This window comes from Plecotus auritus (genome assembly GCF_963455305.1).
Source record: "Plecotus auritus genome assembly, chromosome: 8".
Classification (NCBI taxonomy): domain Eukaryota; kingdom Metazoa; phylum Chordata; class Mammalia; order Chiroptera; family Vespertilionidae; genus Plecotus; species Plecotus auritus.
The window spans coordinates 13,519,166-13,542,030 of NC_137782.1; the positions used below are offsets into that span (position 1 = coordinate 13,519,166).

Genomic DNA, 22,865 nt, shown 5'->3' on the forward strand with positions numbered 1-22,865 from the left:
CTTTATAAAATGTTTTTACTGGAAAGTTCAGATTGTTTTTCTTTCTCTTTATAGCCTGGCTTTGTTTTATTTCTTCTTAATGGGAATAGGATCACATGCTGTGAGTTCTATCTGTGACGCCTGTGGCAGGAGATGCCATTGAGCCTAACACTGGCAGGTGCTGCCAATGCATAAGTTGAAAATGGCTTTTACTATTTCTCAGGGAGACTGGAGGTATATTTATTTGGATGTTATTTAAACTTTTCAGAGCACTAAGGCTCACTGACTGGATTGCTCAGGAAAGAGCAGCTCCAAATTCATTCCTAGGTTTGTGATAAAATCACCTCTCCAGGTTTTTTTCTGTTTACTGTATTTAATAATGGAATTCCCAGAGTCCTTTCTTCACATCTTGCCTTTTAGCAATTATTGCTTCATATTTTATTTATCTGTAACCTGTTTCTCCCCAGCTGGCTCATGAGCTTTTTGGAAGAGTGATGGTTGTTGGAAACATTTTCTGTATCATGTGCTTTCTTTTATGTTGTGGTGCCATTGTTTCTAGAGATGTAAGAAACTTCATCTGTGTGCACATCTTTTTAAATTTTATATAATTATGTTCTTTTCTTTTAGGCTCTTCAACGTATATATATTATGGCTAGAAGATGAGAATTTTCAAAAAGGAGATACCTATATCCCTACTCTACCAAAGCATTATGACACTCACAGGCTAGCCAAAGTGATGCAGAATCAGCAGGTGAAACTGGCCGTGTCTCTTTTAGCATCTCTGACTGTACTTTGAATTGGTCACATTCATAATCGAATGGTAAAACCACTTATAGATATGGAAATCACTTGCTCGAATGGTCATTGTTTTTATGGATTTTGTCAGTATACAAATGATTGTTGTATTAAAGGGATATTCCCTCTTGAATTTCCGGCCCCACCATGACCTCACCTGCATGCTTGAAACTCAGTCTAGGACTTTCTACCATCTCATAAACATAGCCTTCCTCGAACTGCTTGTATATTTTCTTAATTTAAATTGTTGGAAGCTGAACACTTTTAGCTGTCATCTCCACTCCCATAAAAAGCACCGTGTAAGAATTTATTAGGATTCATACATTATATATGAAGTTACGTGGAATAGATAGGAGCTCACTTTTATGTGGCTTTGGAGATGACTCGCGTTTTGGTTGCCCTTCTGAAAGTACTCCATTCTAGTCTTTACATATTCTAAACTCTTCTCCCCTAGTACCCGGAGATGTCTGTGGTCCTTTTTTAGGCCAAAACTTCTAAGTTTTTTCTTAACTTCTGTGTGTGTGTGTGTGTGTGTGTGTGTGTACATTTCTCCTATTCCAGTTCCATTTTTCTAGGTGCTGAACTCTACTGGGCATTGACCTGGACACTGGGATGGGAGTTAGGGACCTCTAAGACTTGAGAGACTTTAATTTGGATCTTTAAACTTATCTGCTTCCATATTATATGTAGTATTTCATCTCTAGTAGGTATCTTTGGTTTCCTTCTTTCTTCCTTTTTCTCTCTCTTTCCTCCCTTCATTTTTTTCTTCTTTCCTTCTCTTTCTCCCATGAGTATTTATTTTGTAGTTTTAAGGTGTCAGATATCAAATGCCAGATATACAAAAAGAGACCTGGCACAGTCCCTGCCTTCAGGAGCTTACTGTCAAATGGGGGGCTAAACAATGGTCACATCTGGTGAGAAAGATTGTGGAAGTAGAATGTACAGGGTGCTGTGGGGGCACAGAGGAGCAGCACCCAATTCAGACTGGGGCAGGAGTGGTGATCTTTGAGGTGAGACCTGAAATAGGAAAAGTAAGTGTGATCTTAGTGTCGTGAAATCCTGAGTGAGGTTCCATACCCATTTCTTCTTTATATGCCACACACCAAGGCCTTATCCAAGGTTTTGCACATGTAGGTGCTTGGTGTTGTAAAAAATTAATCATAGCTCTTTTGGTTCTTTGATATTTATCTTGGCTCTCCAGCATCTACTGAATTAATTGCTTTGTTTTTCTTAAGTCTACTTGCCCTTTTCTTTTATAGCTCCTATTTTTTTAAAATATATTTTTATTGAGAGGGAGATAGAAACATCAATGATGAGAGAGAATCATTGATTGGCTGCCTCCTGCATGCCCCCTGCTGGGGATCGAGCCCGCAAACCAGGCATGTGTCCTTGACTGGAATCGAACTCAGGACCCTTCAGTCTGCAGGCTGATGCTCTAGCTCAGCCGTGGGCAAACTACGGCCCGCGGGCCAGATCTGGCCCGTTCGGCTGTTCTATCCGGCCCGCAGAGCCGAAAGAGCGGAGGGTTCTCTTGCTGTCCCCTCCGCTCCTTTACTTTGAATTTATATTAGTTCACACAAACACTCCATCCATGCTTTTGTTCCGGCCCTCCAGTCCAGTTTAAGAACCCATTGTGGCCCTCGAGTCAAAAAGTTTGCCCACCCCTGCTCTAGCCACTGAGCCAAACCAGCTAGTACTATAGCTCCTATTTTTGATCTGTAATCCAAGTTCTGGGTTTTTCTGTCCTTTTGTGTTTTCTGAGGCATTTCTGCTTAATCCATCACTGATTCTCAGGATTCTTCTCTAATTGTTAGCCTCTGTCAGCAGTTACTTAGCACAGAGGCAGAGAAGGTAACACAGTGGCCCCACTTAAAGGAGATGTGTATGCACAGCAGGAGGGCCTGGCATGGCACCTTGAACAGTCGGGTGCATTTAGGAACCATCCTGTGATCAGAATGAGTTGGGAGTTCCTTCTCTGAGTCTGGAGTGCCTTGTGCCATGGTTGGTTTGGAAATAATGACTTAGGACTTAATGGCAGTGTGCTAATTTGAAGCCAGGGACATTTTCAGGTTCAGAAGGATCCTTTAGACCACTTAAAATCAGAAAAAAAAGGAAATTATGGTACACAAAACCATAGTCTATAACTGATCACCTACTATTACTATTTAAAGTAGTTTTTAGTGTTCAGTGATGGTTGACTCTTTTTTCTCATTAAAGTGAGTCCACCATTCTAATTTGTAGTGATCACCAAAGTGAAGTACATAGAGAAATACAAGAATGTGCAAGACAAAAAAAAAAATATGCAGGACAGCTCGCTGGAGTGTGGGAAAAGAATGCTAGAAGTCCTATTTTTTCTTATTTTTCATTTCATCTTTTACTATGAAAAAATTTAGTCATACAGGAAATAGCATAGTATATACTAGACATATCCGTCCCCCTCCCCCTTTGTGTACCATGTGTGTAGTTCACCCGTACCCTCCACCATGTTATCGTGGAGCTAATCCTAGAGAACACTTGATAAATAGAGATATTAAAAGATGAGGATTAAAAGTATGCACATGGCTTACCATGCTTGCATGCACTTTGTTTTTCCCTGAATCCTTTTTGATGATAGAAAAAAAAAGGATGAAGATTAAAAGATAACATAATCCAATAGCATTTACATCTGAAAAACAATAATAGGTTATTAAAATCAAGCATCTAATCAGTGTTCAAATTTCTCATTGTCTCATAAATGTCATAAAAGTTTTGTTGTGCTGTATTTGTACAGTTTGTTTGAATCAGGATCTGCATTTTGTGATTGGTTTATAGCTCTTAAGTCTTTTTAATCTGTACGTTCTCCTCTTAATCCTTTTCCCCCTTGTAATTTATTTGTTGAAGAAACTGGGTAGTTTGTCCATTGAGTTTCCCCACAGTCTAGATTTTGTTTACTCATCTTTATGGTGAAGTTTAATATGTTTTTCTGTCCCCTATATTTCCTGTAAGTTGTTAGTGGGACATAAGGTTTGAGCTAATCCAGATTCAATTATTTTCAATATATTAAAATTTGTCTCTGTACAATTTCAGCTATTTACCTATGTCTTATAATTTCTTAGCTCAGTAATATGTATGTATAATTTATAAATATACATTTAGTGGGGCTATAAAATTATTTTTTCTGATCCAATGATACATAATCAAAAAAGTTTTGAGATTCTTGCTAAGATTGTTAGAGTATCAGTTTTAAATGCGATTCTTCCTAATGCTGGAGAACTTGGAATAGACCAAACTTATTGGTTCACTTTATAGTTAAATATATAGTTTTATATGTGAATATTCTGGGAAAGTTAAGGTTCTGTGTTTTCATTCTAGGATCTGTGGATGGAATATCTAAACATGGAGCGCATACATTATGAGTTTCAGGAAACCATTGGTCTGTGGATGCAGGCCAAGCTTGAGTCCCATTCCACATCCTGCAGTTTGTCAGTTCAGCTAGACTTCACTGATCCTTTTTTGGGTGAGTCATACAAGCATCAGCCCCTTTGAATGTATGAAGGATGGAATGGATGAGTGAATCAGAGCCATTGAGGGTTAAGGTGTAGAACAATGTATTCCTTCAGTAAGCATTGATTTTTTAAGGAGTTCATAGTTAACTTGTCTACCACTTAGGATTAGGTTAGGCTTTGAGTGAGAGAAAATTCCAAAATAGTAATGGCTTAAATAAGATAGAGATTTAATTTGATTTTCTCATGTAAAAGGAGTCTGGATGCAGGCATTTCAGAATGGTAGCTTCATGACCTGTAAGCCTTCAAGGACCCCTGCTCCTCCTATGTGGCTGCCCTAAAGTTTTCACACATGACATCCACTTACGGTCCAAGGTTAAGATTGTGGTCACATTCATGTTTTACTCAGCAGGAAGGGGAATTTCCCTCTTTAAGGACTGTAGAGAAGCTGCTTACACACTATCCAATTATAGCTCATTGGCCCAAACTGAGACACATGGTTCTACCTACCTGAAAAGGAGACTGGAAAGTGACTTTAAAAAGACATTTTAATTGACCTCAATGTGTAAAGTGCAACTTTAAATTTCATTATTTTGTATTTGCAGTTTTACAATTCAGAAGTCTTTTCTTTTATAAACTTTACTTTGTATCTGGAACTCTTACCATACAATACACATGGATCATATTCCCAAAGTTTCTAAGTTGGTTGTTTCTCACAGCGCATTTTTCTAGAGAAACAGTTTTATAAATTGTCAGTCAGTTTTCTATGCCAGGCCACAAAAACTCATTTTACCTGGAAAGTTGATGACATATCTTACAACAAAAATAACATAAAACAGTATTTGGGGTCACTTGCTGGTTTTAACTACTGAATATATTTTTTAAATGTAGAGCATATAATACAATTATGAACATAACTTCTGAATAAAATATTGTAATATGTAGTGTAATAGAGCACTGAAGTGATTCAGGGAAAGGCAAAAATATCTTCTTGTTGCAGCCCTGTCACTAACCAACTAGTTAGCTGTGTGATCAGAGAAAAAGAGCTTTAGTCCACTCATCTGTAAAAGGAAGGTGCTAGACAGTTTCATCTAAGGCTTTAAAATTTTCCCCTACAACATCTTTCTCCCCCCCTTTTCCCTGAAATAATAGTTTTTCACCACAACTATAAAAGTTATATGTGTTCATTGAAAAAAATTAAACAATATAGAGAAGTTTATAGGGGAATGTCTAAAAGTTGCCCTCACCCAGCCACATCAAGTCTCATTTTCTATTCTTTAAAGTCTGTTAATGAGAAAAATAAATATGTTTGTAGATCTGGAAGCTGGTGAATACTGCTCTGTTAATGTCCTCCCATCTGTAATGCTTTTACATGACCTTCACACTGCCCCCAAAGGCAGATTGTTTTCTCTGGAGTAAAATGAGAAACTTATTCAGCCTTTAGTTTGTTCCAGGCTCTGTCCCAATACTTACATGCGTTAATTCCGTCCTCCCAACAACCCTACGAGGCTTATCCCCACTGAGCAGATAATGAACCTGAGAGGAATAATAAGGTGGTTAGTGTGCACATGGCTTGGACCAGTTTGCCCAAGTCACAAAGCTGGTAGGTGGTAGAGCCGTCTTGCTCCAGCGACCCTGCTCTTCATCACTTGTTATCCTGTCTCTTGTTTCAGGTGATCAGTACAGTTCTAAATAAAATTAAGACCCAGATTTTTAAAAAAATGTATCTTTATTGTTGAAAGTAATACAGATGTTCCCCCTTCCCCCCTTTGACTCCTACTAAAGACCTAGATTTTTAAATAAGAAGCTTCAGGTTTTTCTCAGATAAAAGGTTAGGAGTCAGCCGTGGGCAAACTACGGCCCGCGGGCCGGATCCGGCTGTTCTATCCGGTTCTCTTGCTCTCCCCTCCGCTCCTTTACTTTGAATTCATATTAGTTCACACAAACACTCCATCCATGCTTTTGTTCCAGCCCTCCGGTCCAGTTTAAGAACCCATTGTGGCCCTCGAGTCAAAAAGTTTGCCCACCCCTGGGTTAGGTGATTACCTCAAAGGATGGCCCTGTGGTTGTGATGGTAGTGTTAATTTTAGCAGTTTCACAAGTTATTGTACACTTCTGACACCAACTTCCTTTTCTTGAATTAAATTTGTTTGGTTGACTCTATAACTTTAGTCACTTTTGGTCCAGAGTGGTTATTATAGTTAAAAATGCTCTGAATTTATTTTTGCCCGTCTTTTATTTTGCACTTAAAATATCCTTGATTTTTTTTTTTATGGTAAGTGATATTGATTTTGAAAAAGAGCCCCCAGTTTTCTTTAGAGTCATGCCTTAAAATGTTGCTGGAAAGAAACCTGAACACACTCAGGAGTCTTATCCAGTGATGAATATCCAACTTTGTTACATTCTGTGCAGAGAGTGGTAGTTCTAGTGGAAAAACCCCAGCTTTAAGGGATGATCCTGTACTTGACCTGTTTGGAATGTTAAATTCCATCTCTTTGGGGTACAAACAATACAAGTCTTCTTATGCCAAGTAAAGTCACGTCTATTAAATTTAGTTTTTCTTAACAAGAATAGAAAATTGAATGATACATTTGGAATGAAGTCAGAAATTCACAGTAGTCCCTTAAATACTTGTTGACTTGACACTCCCTTGACCTCTCATCCCTTGTTATCTTACTATGGAAAAGAAACAGGGATGTGGCAGCTTTTCTTCATGTTCTTCAGTTCCTGCCTGCACTGTGGTATGTGTATAGTGCAGTAAAGAGAGAGGGAGGGAAGGTAGGATATATTGGATACCTACTGTGTTGTGTTCAGCTGTGTAATAGGTGTAGAAATGTAAACATTTAACTTGGACTCAGCAATATGAGAACATGTGCAATTTACTGCAAAGTTAACAGTACAGATTTACCTTTATTTTTCTTATATGCCACCTGATCTCTTATTTGGGCTCCATAGATCATTTGTTGAGTGAATGAATGAATGAATACATGAATGACTATATGACTACGTAAACATAAGTTCTGTAGGAGTTTGTGCCCATGTCCTTATTCATTTTAACTCGACTACTTTCAGCCCTCTTGTCTAAACCTTGGCCTAATTTAAGATTTTTCACTTAGCTGTATTCCGTGATGCTCATTTCTTTTTCTCCCATTCCTATGAAGTTTATCTGGGTGATTGCATTAAACTTTTAACTGGGCTACCTGTCCCATCCCCCCAATCCATTGTCTGATGGTAGCTACCATCTTTCTCAAGCTTACTTAGAGCTGTTCACTAGATCCCCTTTGTTGTTTTTTTTTGTTTTGTTTGTTTTCTTTTTAATTTATTTTTATTGATTTCAGAGAGGGCGAGAGAGACAGAAACATCAATAACGAGAGAGAATTATTGATCAGCTAGCTGCCTCCTGCATGCCCGACACTGGGGATTGAGCCCGCAACCCGGGCATGTGCCCTTGACCAGAATCGAATCTGGGACCCTTCAATCTGCAGGCCGACACTATCCACTGAGCCATACTGGCTAGTGCCACTGGATCTCCTTTGTACTAGCATAAGTCCAAACACCTTAGTGCATCATGCAAGGCTATCTAGGGTAATAATTTAAGATTGTGAGCTTTAACTATCATTAAGACTTTTTGAGGTAGGAATTCTATTTAATCACACCCCATGCTCCTGATCTCCCAGCTCCTGGTAGAGTATTAGTAGGCCTGTAGGTGCTCCCTCAGAGCTTATAAGTGATAAAAGATTTAGGCCTCGGAAGTGTCTATTCTGTATATCTCAGCATTTTTTATGATGGTAACAGGCCAGGGCTTTGCACCCTCTTAGTAAGTTACTACCTAGTTGTAGCCATTACTCAGTAAACATAACTTTATTTTCTTTCAGCTAAAGAGAGGGTCTTAAGTAACTTGCGGAAGCATGATGCTCCCCAGCCTCCCCTTGCTCTGCACCCAGTGAGGCCTCCTGTGCCAGTTATTTCCTCTGATGTGCTCCTGAGTCAGAAGGACACCACCCAGCTAGTGCGCACAGACCTGAATCTGTTGCGACAGCAGGCCAGGTAAGCTCAGGAGACCGCCGGGTCACGCCTCCCTGCTTGCTGCCTTGACAGCTGGGTGATTTAGCACCTGGAAGGGTCCTCATCAGCATTCTGGCCATGCGGGTAATTGGTGGAGATGGACCCAGACGGTTACTTTAATTAACCAAGTTGTGACAAGTCTTTTAATTTCCCATTGAAATTATGTGGTGCTTTCATGAACTATAAATTTGTACATGTTTCCTATGGTGGCATTTCTGAGTGTCAGCAGTGCCAGCTAAGTGTTTCCTATGCCTCTCCTGAGGAACCTTCTGATAATGGAAAGGTTGTATTTAAAGGGGATGAAATGATTTACTTTATTTTGTCACTGCTCTGTTCTCTCACTCTCCATACTCTTAAAAATGGGCACAGACATTGATCAAAGTGCGGGAAAGGCATTTAGTGTTCTGTGTTCAGGGGAGAGACAGAATGATCAACTCTAAGGTTCTAGCTTGCCATTTTGTGAGAAGGAGCATGTGTGTAGCAAGTCTATTTTATAAAGTACAAGAGTCTATTTGGCAAATCCCACAGGAATCAACCTCTCCTTTTTTAAAAATTTATCTTCATTGTTGAAAGTATTACAGATGCCTCTCCCCCACCACCTCACCCCCATGGACCCACTCCACACCGCTCCTGCCCCTGGGAATCAATCTCTTACTGGCCTTTGTTTCCTTTGCTGTTTTTGGTCCAATTATTTATTTGTGTGTGCACACAACTCTACATATGCACACACATACTGGCCTGCACTACAAAATAACCATAACACGCTAAGAACAGTATTGACACCATGTAAGAATTAACTTTCTCCATTAAAAAAATATTTTTTTTTTATTGATTTCAGAGAGGAAGGGAGAGGGAGAGAGATAGAAACATCAATGATGATAGAGAATCATCGATTGGCTGTCTCCTGCATGCCCTCCCACTAGGGATGAGCCTGCAACCTGGGCATGTGCCCTTGACTGGAATCGAACCTGGGACCCTTAAGTCTTCAGGCCGATGCTCTTATCCACTGAGCCAAACCAGCTAGGGCAACTTTCTCCATTTTTGAAAATTTAGTTTGAGTTATGAATACATAAGAAATCAGTGGTACTTACAAGTAAGGGCACCCCTTTAGGGTAGTTAAATTAGTATGAAATTCTCATTTGTTCTTGTATATTTAAGGGTTCATTTAAAAAGCATTGCTAATATCACACAGATTCTAAGTGGAGTTTTATTTCTGGCTAAAAAGTTGTCGCACTTTTTCTTAGTTTCTTAATTTTCTGGTTAGCATGACTGCCAGGGTGAGAATTTGGGTAAATCTTGGCGCACACACCTTTGGCCTTTTTTCTGTGGAATACTTATTAGTATATCTAATGCAGGCTTGGGTAACTGAAGCCTTTATCACTTATTATGAAATCTTTCCTAAGACTTTCTTTGACCTCCTGATGATTTTTTTTTTCTCAGAACGGCTGCTCTTTGGGAATCTCAGCAAGTTGCCCTGGATAGTGAGCTGTTGGACACAATGCCCAAACAGTATGTTAATCGAGAAGAACAGACCACACTACATTTGGAGTGTAGAGGCATTAGTGGTAAGAAATGCCAAGGAGCAGCAGTTGTAACAGTTCAGGTAAGATTGTTTAAATTCCTTTGTAGTTCAGAGAATTTTAATTGAGCCCCTAATTGGCATATCATTGAGAAAGACTGAAAGAAGTATGTAGCAGGTGAGCCATGTCTCAAAACATGTAACAGTTTTTAGAAGAGTGAAGACACACACAGCTAATCACCTGTTTCCATAAGTGCTGACGAGTCATATAAAACAGAGAAATTAAAAAAAAAGCAGAATCATCAAGGAGATTTTGAGAGAGGGGTCCTTAAACTGATCCTTAAAAGATTTTGATAATGATAGTTTGGATTCAGTAAGAAGCAGAGTGGGAATGGAGTCAGCATGACTTCATCTAGGGGTCAGGGGCTGGCTGTGTCAGTGGATTTCAAGCTGTTGTTGGAAGTGGTGGTAGGAATCCACAGTGGGAAGGTTGGAGTTCACGTTGGAAAGGATGCTCCCTGGGAGCGCTGGCTGTGTGCTGCGGACAGGGGGTGGGGGGCACTGAAGACAAACATGGGAGGGACCTGTGGAAGGCAGATCAGCTGGGCAGCACCTGCCAACAGGCAAATGGAGAGATGTGCAACGTGTATAAAAATTAAACTGCCTCTAGAGTCGCCTTCTTGCATTGGAAAAATAAGATTAAGTTGGATGTGACTTTGGAAGGACTTCCAAATGGAAGTTTGCTTTAGCCAGCATATCATAGCATTTGCTTCATGCCATGCACTGTCTGAATGAACATTGACAGAACTGATTGTTATCTTCACCACAATCCTATAAGAGGGTAATTTATTATCTGCATTTACAAATGAAGGAATAGAGGCATAGAGAAGTTACGTTACATACCCAAGGTGACACAGCCAGTGGGTGGCTAAACCAGGAAGTCCCAGGCAGTCTGGTTAGAGTACATGCCCCTTAATCACCTCACCTCACTCCGTCTGCACATGAATTCAAGATTCCCTGAGCTGGGAAAGAAATGCTTAGAGAGAGGCCTACTTATTGCCTGACTACATTTGCACAAAAATAGCTCCCCTTTTTGGTTAGCTTTTAGAAATTGGGGGAATTTTATTAACTGACCCTTGGTTGTCTTTCAAAAATTTCTCTTGTGTGTGTGTGCCAATCTCCATTTTTAAAAAATTTTTTATTTTAGAATTTACTTACTAGCTAATTAACCTTGGATAAATTATTCATCCATTCCATGCCTCCGTTTCTTTACTTGTAAAATGGGGATGATGATGATAGTACTATCTCCTAATCATTGCTGAGGCTTAAATGGGCTACTATGTAAAAATGGGAGACTTTACATTTACATATAAATTAAATCTATATGTTATATATAAATTGTAACTATTTTCTCTCTTTTCCGCGTCCAGCGCGGCTAGAGAGCGGGTCCAATTCCTGAGTAGAGGCGGCTGGGGATTGAGAAATAAAAGAAAGAGACAAGACACAGAGATAGAAAAGTTGGGGCCGGGTGGACCGCTGCCCTCTTCTGATGGAGAGACAGTGACCCAATCTCCATTTTTACCAGTTCAAATGTATTCTTTTTTCTCCCCAGATTTTCTTGATATTCTTATGTATTCTTTTAAAAAATATTTTTTCATTGATTTTTAAAGAGAGAGGAAGGGAGAGGGAGAGAGAGAGAGAAATATTAACTTGAAAGGAAGACATCAATCTGCTGCCTCCTGCATGCCCTAACTAGGGATCGAGCCCACAACACAGGCATGTGCCCTGACTGAGAATTGAACTGGCAACCTTTTGGTGCATGGGATGATGCCCAACCAACTGAGCCACACTGGCCAGGGCTCTAATGTAGTCTTTATCAATCTCCTTGGGTGACTGTTTTCTCTAAAGCAGTGGTTCTCAACCTTTCTAATGCCGCCACCCTTTAATACAGTTCCTCATGTTGTGGTGACCCCCAACCATAAAATTATTTTTATGGCTCTACAGCAGCAGTTCTCAATCTGTGGGTCATGACCCACAGGTTGAGAACCGCTAGCAGGGTCGCCTAAGACCATCAGAAAACACAGATATTTACATTACGATTCATAACAGTAGCAAAATTACAGTTATGAAGTAGCAACGAAAATAATTTTATGGTTGGGGGTCCCCACAACATGAGGAGCTGTATTCAAGGGTCGCGGCATTACAAAGGTTGAGAACCACTGCTCTAAAGTGTCTTCTCAGAAATAACTTTTATATTTTGTATTTTTCATTACCTTCAAACTTTATTTCTGGAAAAGTAACATATTTGTATGCATCTAAAGTTAGGAAATTCAATCTGGAATGTGATCATTGATTAGAGAATTCATGGATCAGATGATTTTTTAAAATCAGCTTCATGGAAAATGATTTTGTATTTAAAATATAAATTTTAAAATTAAAACACATAAATGTGTTTTAATATAATTTTAATGGCTAATTTATGAAGATTTCAAGTTATATCATGAAAATATTTTATTGCTTGATAAAACTTTTCTGGGAGGGAACGCCCTGGAAATTTCCAGCCATCTGCAAGTGTTTGAACTGTGTATAGCTTGTTGGGGGTATACACAAGCCAAATATATTTTATGGGAATTGAGACGTGCTTCTTCAGTGGTTGCCTCTCCTAGTAGAAGCCTCTAATAATTCAGTGACATTCCCTGAGGACATGGGGTGATTTATAATAGGGTTCCTTGTGTTGTACTTCGTTATTGTGGGACATGTTTGCGGGACTCAGAATTGATTTATTGTCATGTGAAAAATTTGTTCATTCCTAGAAATGAAAGATGGAAAAGACCCACCGAGGGCCTCAGGTTATTGTGAAAGCTTACTGGAGGACCAGCTGTGTCCTACTTTTAAATTTCTTTGTCTACTTCAAGTGACTCAGGAGGGGCTTCCACCAGGCTGCTTTGTTCTATTGTCTACGACTTCTTGTAATTATGAGCTGGTGGTCATTCAGTCTCTCTCACCCCCGTTCTAGGAAGAAAACTTTCAACAGTGGTGGGAACAGTGAACAAAATAAGTAGGCTAGGAAATAATGAACATTTTGGGAAAGTGGCAAAACTTTCCTACACTAGTTGGTTTTCTTTTATTCTTTGGTTTTAGTAGTTTCTATGACATGGATGGAGGATTTAAAGTTCAAGTTATGAAGTGAACTTGGTCTCGTCTCTACATTTCCCAGTGACGTGAACCTCTGTTCTTTCTCTCTTGCCCTTAAGTCTTTCCACTTTCCTTCGTCCTCACTGTCTTCCTTCTCTCAAATTCTCTTTCGCTCTCTGTTTGGCTGTTTCTCTCCAGGCCAGCCCAGGGCTGTGGCCCTCAAAGACCAGCTCTAATTGTAGTTGCTGACATATTGGGCAAAAGAGCTACTGCACATATTCCTAATCACATTTTAAGCTATTAAATTTTGGCCTGTTGTTTGAAAGTTTTGAAATTTAATATTTGTATTGATTCAGTAAGTGGTTTAATGGAAATAATTTAATTTTTTTTCTTTCATTTCTCTAGTAGTAAAAACTAAAAGTAATTATTGTTAACATTACATATTAACATATTCTTGGATAGTCACTTTTGTGGCTTTTGATCCATACTAACAGCCTGTTTTTCTTTGAAACAAGAAGTTACTTGTAAAGATCTTTACCACAATGGTGGTGCATGTTATAGAAGTAAGTTATCATTATGATCATAAAAAGTAGGTGTTGAGTGTATTGTCAGAGCTGTGCTGTGCTGGGTGCTGTGTAAAGCAAAATAGGACCATTGCCCTTCAGGAGCTTTTGATTTGGAATTTATGCCCCCTGACAGGGACATAGACTCTTGATTAAATAAGTTTGTGAATTAAGTATTGACATTCACAGACAAAGGATACCTGTAACCATTATATTGGTGGCTGAAGACTGGACTTGGGCAGGTGCATATAAAGGAAAATGTAGACCCTACTGCTCACCCATGTGATTGTGGAAAACCATCTAAGGAGAATGTAGGATTTAAAACTCCTGCCTCCTAAATGTTTTGGTCTTTTCAGCATTCTCCACCGTGCATGCAAAATAAGTCCACGTTCCCCACATTGCTTTAAAGGCCTCTCCTGCTCCCCAGTCTCATTGTACTGCACTCTTCAGCCCAATCCCTTGGCCCCAATCAGCCTGGCCAGCCTCCTTCCTCCTCAATGTCCTGTCCTCCTGTCCCCCACATCTGCCACATTGGTTCTGTCTTTGTGTTGCAGCCTGGGCCAAGGATCTTTTCTGCATCAATCCACATCCAAAAAAGGACATTAAAAATGCAGAAACAAAGGAGTTATTATATAGGTCACCATCAGTTAATTAGAAAAAGGGTTGTTAACAACCCCTCAACTAGGAAAGACATAATCTTAAATAAAGGATAGCCTTTTAAATTTAAATGAGATAAATTTAGTTTGTTTTTTTAAAGCTTACTAAATTCTCCTTATATTTTATATCTTTTCTGAAATCCAATAAAAGTTTAATCAAAGATAAGCTTTCAGGAACCATTGAATTAGTCAATTGCTCTTTCTGAGGCATGCAACTGATTTGGGCACTTCCCATGTTTATCTTATTTTATTGTTTGCTTTATAAGTATATGCCTTTTTTCCCTTTCAAAATGGCAAATGTTTTATTAACAGCATCCATGTCCTCCTTTGTTTATGCTGGGCACACGTGAGATGTGCAGCCTCTGTTTCGAGTTGAATTGTATGTGCTGCTGGGTGGGAGAGCGGAGGGGTTAAGGCTTTGCAGACAGATGATCAACAGAAGAGGGGCCTGGGCTTTAGGAAGGGCCTCGTGGAGGAAGACATTGAGTCATCTTTTTATGAGGATGGCGGTGTCAAAACATAAGTCCCATAGAGCATATCCTACAGAAGACTTTGAACCAGTGAAAACTAAAACTAATTCAAGTCTGCTTAACTCAAGTCAAAACTAATTTTTCCTTATGAAAAATTCACAGATTCTTGAATAGTTTTTTGACATTTTTCCCCCATCCCTGTCAGGTTCAACCAAGAGTTTTTTTTTTGTGTGTGTTTTTTTTTAAATAAATATATTTTATTGATTTTTTACAGAGAGGAAGAGAGAGGGATAGAGAGTTAGAAACATCAATGAGAGAGAAACATTGATAAGCTGCCTCCTGCACACCCCCTACTGGGGATGTGCCCGCAACCAAGGTACATGCCCCTGACCGGAATCGAACCTGGGACCCTTCAGTCTGCAGGCCGACGCTCTATCCACTGAGCCAAACCGGTTGGGGCTCAACCAAGAGTTTTGAGCTATCATATTAATTGTAATAATAATCTTTTCATCACATGCCAGTATATATGTAATAACATATCCGCCTAAATGCCAGGGGCAAAAAAATCTGTTGACCATTTTAATTTTTGTTAGTTTGAAGGTATGCACAAGAACGAAGCAGTAAGCCAACAGCTTCATGCTTTGTGGAAAGAAGTGAAGCAGTTACAAGCAGAAGCTACTAAACCACCACCACTTAATATTGTGGAGGCGGCTGTGCATGCAGAAAACTTGATTACGTAAGTTGTGAGGACATTCTACTTTAAAATGCTCTTTTGCTATTGTCGATAGTAATCATGCTACTACACTCCCCCAGGCATCCACTAATTAAATTAGCATAGGGATTGGCATACTATGGTCTTTGGACCAAATCTGCCCTACCACCTATTTTTATCTTTTTAAATATATTTTTATTGATTTCAGAGAGGAAAGGAGAGGGAGAGAGAATCCGGAATCGAACCCGGGACACTTTAGTCCACAGGCCAGTGCTCTATCCACTGAGTCAAACTGGCTAGGGCGCCACCTATTTTTTTCTAAAGTTTTATTGGAATACAGCCATGCCCATTTATTTATTTTTTTAAAATATATTTTTATTGATTTCAGAGAGGAAGGGAGAGAGAAATAGAAACATCAGTGATGAGAGAGAATCATTGATCAGCTGACTCCTGCATGCCTCACACTGGGGATCGAGCATAAATAATTTTTATGTATTGAAAATAAGATGTTGGGTCAAGTTGGAAGATAACCATGAAATGTTTCTAAAGTGACATTTGTATGGGACTTGAGCACTCTTAAGAATATTGTCCGAGAAATGTAGAGTATCAGAAACCCGAGTAAGTCTGGATTCTCATACTGCAGACCACTTCTTACCTGTTTTCCTACAGGACCTTAGTGAATGCCTATAAGTTGCAGCCGACCCCTGGGGTTCAGAAGGTTGGCATTAGCCTGTTCTTTACTGTTGTGGATTACGTCAGCGATGAGACTCAACGTCATCCTCCCACAAGGCAGTTCTTTACTTCATGCATTGAAATTTTGGGACAGGTAAGGTTAATCTGTGTTGTTAGCCTTTTTCAGATATAATGCAATATACGCTATGGCAGTGGTCTGCAAACCACGGCTCGTGGGCCACATGCGGTTCGCGAGCCGTGGTTTGCCGCTCTGTTGACTAATGAGTTTGCCGACCACTGCCCTATGGTATTCTTTTATTTTTTTAAAAATCTTTATTGTTCAGATTATTACAGATGTTCCTCTTTTTCCCCCCCGATAGCTCCCCTCCACCTGATTCCCCACCCCACCCCATGCCCTTACCCCCTGCCACTGTCTTCATCCATACGTGTAAGATTTTGTCCAGTCTCTTCCCACACCCCTCATGCCCCTTTCCCCCGGAGAACTGTCAGTCCAGTCCCTTTCTATGCCCCTGATTCTATTATATTCACCAGTTTATTCTGTTCATCAGATTTTTTATTGACTTGATTTTTAGATTCACTTGTTGAAAGATATGTATTTGTCACTTTGTTCATAATTTTTATCTTTACCTTTTTCTTCTTCTTTTTCTTCTTAAAGAATACCCTTCAGCATTTCATATAATCCTGGTTTGGTGGTGATGAACTCCTTTAGCTTTTTCTTGTCTATGAAGCTCTTTATCTGACCTTCAATTCTAAATGATAGCTTTGCTGGGTAGAGTAATCTTGGTTGTAGGTTCTTGCTATTTATCACTTTGAATATTTCTTGCCACTCCCTTCTGGCCTGCATAGTTTCTGTTGAGAAATCAGCTGACAGTCCTATGGGTACTCCCTTGTAGGTAACTAACTGTTTTTCTCTTGCTGCTTTTAAGATTCTCTCTTTGTCTTTTGCTCTTGGCATTTTAATTATGATGTGTCTTGGTGTGGTCCTCTTTGGATTCCTTTTGTTTGGGGTTCTCTGTGCTTCCTGGACTTGTAAGTCTATTTCTTTCACCAGGTAGGGAAAGTTTCCTGTCATTATTTCTTCTAATAGGTTTTCAATGTTTTGCTCTCTCTCATCTTCTGGCACCCCCATAATTTGGATGTTGGTATGCTTGAAGTTGTCCCAGAGGCTCCTTGCACTATCTTCATATTTTTGGATTCTTTTTTCTTTTTGTTTTTCTGGTTGGGTGTTTTTGCTTCCTCATATTTCAGATCTTTGGTTTGATTCTTGGGGTCCTCTAGTCTACTGTTGGATTTCTGCATATTATTCTTTATTTCAGACAGTGTATGCTTAATTTCTGACTGGTCCTTTTCCATTTTTTTGGCATTCTCATTAATATCCTTGAAGGTCTCACTAAGTTCCTCAGAGGTCTCACTAAGTTTCTCGGCAGTTTCTAGAAGATTCTTGAGTAACCTTATAACTGTGTTTTTGAACTCTATAACCAGTAGTTTGCTTTCCTCCATTTCTTTAATTCATGACATGTTTCTTTGTCTCCGCATTTTGGCTGCTTCCCTGTGTTGATGGAGTGGCTTTGTGTGGTAGGTGACCTACAGGGCCCAGTGGCTCAGCCTCCCCAATCACCTGAGGTGGACACTCTTGGTGCACCCCTTTGTGGGCTGGGTGCACAGTCTTGTAGTTAAGCCTTGATTGCTGTTGGTACACTGGAAGGAATTGACCTCCAGGCCAATTGGCTGTGAGGATCAGCTATGTCTATAATGGAAGAACGGCTGTGCTGGAGACACCTTTATGGGGCAGGACTTGCTTCAGTGGGGCTTTGGTGCTCACTGAGTCTGCCTCTTGAGTGTGTCACTTATGTATGTAAGGAGTTGAAATCTGGTGTTGTCTCACACTGACCTCTAGGTACACGGGTTCCTGGATCTCCAAGGAGGTGCAAGTCAGCTACTGTCTGAGGCCACCCAGCAGGAGCTACAGGGAGATCTGCAGATTTCTCCTCTTTGCTTGGGGTTTGGAAGTTTTGGAGTTGTCTGACCCAGCTGCAATTTGTTAGGTTAAGCTGCAAGAGGGCAGGCCATTCATGTGCAAAAGCTGCTGCGCACAGCTCGGGTAGGTTTGTAAATTGGGTGGGCCGGGTCTCAGGGAATCACTAGGGCATGGCAAACAGTGATGGCTGCCAGTCAGCCGTCTCTGCGTCTCCGTGTTTCCGCGTTTCCATGTCCTGCGCCCCAGTGCAGTAAACCATGATTCCTGCACGCACCTCTGCGAGAAAGCCACCCTCACTTTCCGACCCGATGGCAGACAGTCCAGTTTCTCCCCATATGAGTCTGGGTCCCCAGAGTCTTGCCGGAAACTAGAGTTCAGAGCAGTCCGGAGCTTGTAACTCCCTCCTAATTGAAAAAAACAGCGCATGCAGTTGCCAGCCCGATTCACGCGCGCCTCTGTACCTCTGCTTTTCCAAGCCTCTGCACCTCCTACACAGTCTCAATGAGCTTCTTTCTTTCTTTCTAGTTGTAGAACTTCTACTCAGCCAGCTTTCTCGTGGTTCTGGGTCATAGTCGTTTTGTCTTTTAGTTGTAGTTTTGGTGTGGTTGTGAGAGGTGTATACAGGTGTATACCTTATGCTGCCATCTTGGTTTCCTCTACCCCCTATGGTATTCTTATTAGATATGTGACTTCAGACTTATATTGCAGGTTCACGAGCCCTTTTATTTATTTATTTTTTAAAATATGTTTATTGCTTTCAGAGAGGAAGGGAAAGGGAGACAGGGATGGAAACATCAATGATGAGAGAGAATCATTGATCGGATGCCTCCTGTGTGCCCCCTACTGGGGATCAAGCCCACAGCCCAGGCATGTGCCCTGACCAGGAACAGAATTGTGACCTGATTCGTAGGTCGAAGCTCAAGCACTGAGCCATGCCAGCTGGGCTTACGTCATATTTCTTTAAGTATTTGTTAAGTTGCATAACTTTTCATGTTTTGGCCATTTATATCTTTTTGGTGATTTGCTGGTTATTGTCCTTTGCACATTTTCTGTTGGAGAGTTTCTTTTTTTATTGCTTTTCAAAGAGCAACTCAGACTATTAACCTGGTATCTGGAATTCGTTATAAATTAATTTTTCTATTTCATCATTCTTCTTTAATTTTATACACTTTTTGCTTTATAGAAGTTAAAATTTTTAGCAATTCAAATCTGTCAGTCTTGTCCTTTAGTATTTCTGCCTGTGGTCAAGTTTATCAGAACTTTCTTGACCCTGAGATTATTTAAATATTCACATATATTCTAGTACTCTTAAACATTAGAACCAAGTTAAAGCAATGTGAAGTTACCCTGATTATACTTCAATTGTAAAAAGTTAGCTTTTTTAAAGTATTAAAATCTATAACCTAAAAGTTTTGTTTTCTTGACATAATGCAGCATCACTTTGGATACTTAGTAATCATGGTATGTACATTGCAGATTGTTAATACTACCTATAGTGGAAGTGATATGTTCATTTTAGGTTTCTTTTGATTGTTTATTTCATTTAGAAAGAACTCCTGTTTGCCTTATATACTACCCCTTAAAACTTGGTTGCTTAAATAAAGGTTGGGGAGTGGAGAATTGATGACATTTTCCTCTTTTATTCGTTCAAGGTGTTTATCAGTGGCACTAAATCAGAATGCAGAAGAGTGCTGGAGACCATTCTGAAGAACAGAAGGCTCTGCTCTCTTTTGTCTCCTTTCTTTACTCCCAATGCTGCACCTGCTGAGTTCATACAGCTGTACGAGAAAGTGGTGAGGTTCCTTAGTGAGGACAACAGTGACATGATTTTCATGCTGCTGACCAAGGTGAGATGTGATCCCATCCGAGGTCATCATTGAAACGTAGAAACGATGGTGTTTCCCACTCCACCGACATGAAAGGCCCTCCAGAGCCCTGTTTCCAGGTGGACTGTAGGCTCACAGGCCCTTTCCAATTTTGCGTGGTCTTTAAGCAGTCCAATTCCACAGCTTCCTCTTTTGGGGTGTCATTTGTATTGTGTGGGACAGTCTAATTTCACTATAAAAAGGTCCTAGCTCCCAAACTCTCTTTTAAAAACTTAGTACAGTTTTGAAATATTCATTATAGTAATTTAGTACATCCTTCTTTTGAATTTATCCTGAATTGATGCCTAAATTGTGTTTGATAAATGAGTTGTACTGTATCCAAGTCTCTCATATTTAGGAAAAGCCAGATCTGAGCAAATTGCCTTTGTCCTCATTCCAAGTAGGATGTTAATTAACTCAGACCCAGGCAATGAATTTACTTAACCGGTTGGGAAATGTAGAGCCTCAGCTATTTTGTCTTCAATTGTATTTCTCTAACATCTGTGAGTCATAAAACTTGGTGATTTTTTAGGGTCTAGGACTGATCTCAGTTGTAATGGGGGAGAACATGTGGTATAGTGTGGGGTTCTGGAAGGTGACCTCAGCACCCTGAATTGTTATTAACTGAGGTAGGTAACTGATGCAGATTCAGAAACATGGCCGTTCGAGGGAAACAGTTCCATTAAGCGCTGCTTGTTTGTAGCACTGTGACCAGTAGAAGAGAACTACTGATCCTTGTCTTATAGGGAAAACTTACCCACAAGCTTTTTTTAAAAAAAATTTTTTTTAAATTGATTTCAGAGAGGAAGGGAGAGGGAGAGAGATAGAAACATCAATGAGAGAGAATCATTGATTGGCTACCCCCAGCACACCCCCCACTGGGGATCTAGCCCACAACCCGGGCATGTGCCCTTGACCAGAATTGAACCCGGGACCCTTCAGTCCTCAGCCTGACTCTATCCACTGAGCCAAATCAGTCAGATCCCCACAAGCTTTTTAAATTGCAAAAAAGCATGGGGAGCTGAGAAAACTCTGCCTTTGCAGGCTTTAGAGATGGAGGCATAGCAGCACCCATCAATCATTGAACTGCCCCGATTCTTCTAGGTGCTTGTATATAAACTTCAGTTTGTTTAAGTCTTTATGAAAAGCTAAATGCTAGGCAATCTTTGATTTTTAAATTAAATCATAGAGACTTTAGTCTACTTCAGTTAACTTTCTAGTGTCAATAAAATTGCTTCTTGTGTCTTTTTTGTTTTAGTTCCATGTTAAGCAATGGTTAAACGCCGCCAAGCCTCCTCTGTCTGAGCGCACCAGGCTTCTGGAGTCCATTCACTTGGCACTAACTGCCTGGGGCCTAGAGCCAGATGAAGACATTTTGATGCCATTTAACCTTTTCTGCAAGCACTGGACTTACCTTCTTCTCTACCAGTTCCCTGACCAGTACAGTGACATTCTCAGGCTGCTGATGCAAAGTAAGTGACTGATTAGGTTGCAGTGAAATAATAATAGGACGCCATTCCACAGATGTCAGCCACAAATGTGAAAGTAACACAAGTGTGCAGGATTTAGAGTGACTGATTTTTACCTGAAGTACTCGATAAACAATGCCCATGAGATGGCTACTTGTAAAAATGGTCATTAATTGTCTGAAATGTTGGAAAGGGCCCTAATTGGACAAGGCAGCACTTAGCCTGTGGTGTTGGAGTCCACAGTTGTGCACCCATCTCTCTCCCTTGACTCTGCAGCTGTCTTGAATGGGGTAGAAGTGAGCTTGATTACTCTGCTGACTACAGATTTGGTAAGAGAAGGAAGTTACTCCTTATATGACAGTTGGTTTCTCTGTAGTTCAAAATAGTGAATAGATTTTAGGGTTCCCCCACCCAATTTTTTTATTTAATTTTTTTGCAACTGAATTTTATTCCTACATAATGATAGACTGTACTTATATTTGCTAAGGAAAGGAGCAGCATTAAATTTTCCCCATTCCCACCGTTTCTGTCCCCCTCTAGCAATTTCCCATTGGAGTGTTGGATATTAGAGGAAAAATAAAGAATGTAGGCTTTTTATTTTTGGAATTTCACTAGGCAGGATTTTTATTTGAAAAAATGAGATAGAATTTACTTTTTCATGCAGACTTTATACTGTTTACAGATGCAATGGAAAACTAAATTTTGCTTTATGCCAAAACTTTGTGTTACTTATCAGAGATTATTTAATGAATAAGTTAATGATCTTATGTATTGGATTGCCTGAAGAATACTGAAATGTGTGGCCTCATTTTTAAAGCCCCCCAGGCTTTCATTGTTTCCTATGGAGGGAAGTTGCAGGGCGAGTGGAGAATACTGACAGGGAAATGTATTTGTACAATTTTTGATGCATATTTACATAGCTAATTTTTGTTCTAAATTTTCAAAATTTGATCAAGTATATGTTGTTTTTCCCCCTGAAACCTTTTAAAGAGATTGTACACTGTTTATGTAGACAGCCATAGAGTTGCATATAGAAAATTTATACTTCCCAGGGAAAGTTATTCAATGAAAGGTTTAGGAAAAACAGTACACCCCTGTCAGATTCCATGACCTCCAGCTTCCTGGCTTCCCACCCTTCCCTGGCCACCATGTCAGTCCCCAGCGTTCCATTCTTTGCTCATCTACTCTCTTCCTTCGCCCTGGGGGAGCCTCTTTGATTTTTCCTGCCTTCACTGCTCTCTTGTAGGTGTGAATGATTCCCACTCTTGTAGCGTGGCTCTAGGCCTCTGCCCTAAGATCCAGACCACAGGTAGCAGTTGGACACAAACCCTTTCAATATAGTGCAGCTGACCCACCATCCTTCCCTCAGACTTGCACCTGTGAGCCTGTTACTCTGTTTGACCCTAGTGCCATCTCCGGTGGAAAGGCCTGAGGAGTTATTCCTGTCCTTTGGGATGTGAGCTTTGCAAGGAGTAGGCTGATGG

General features: G+C 40.1%; 1 protein-coding gene across 2 annotated transcripts in view; it reads left to right on the plus strand.

Annotated features, from left to right (window-relative positions):
* The window catches only part of EPG5 (ectopic P-granules 5 autophagy tethering factor), an 88,409-nt gene that overhangs the window by 45,971 nt on the left and 19,573 nt on the right, over positions 1-22,865 (plus strand). For both annotated transcript variants that reach the window (XM_080684728.1, XM_080684729.1), the window contains exons 24-31: positions 607-730; positions 4,126-4,270; positions 8,132-8,303; positions 9,762-9,924; positions 15,258-15,400; positions 16,046-16,202; positions 19,700-19,894; positions 21,171-21,384. In XM_080684728.1, coding sequence (XP_080540854.1) covers positions 607-730; positions 4,126-4,270; positions 8,132-8,303; positions 9,762-9,924; positions 15,258-15,400; positions 16,046-16,202; positions 19,700-19,894; positions 21,171-21,384 — 1,313 coding nt within the window. The remainder of the gene's footprint in view (positions 1-606; positions 731-4,125; positions 4,271-8,131; positions 8,304-9,761; positions 9,925-15,257; positions 15,401-16,045; positions 16,203-19,699; positions 19,895-21,170; positions 21,385-22,865) is intronic.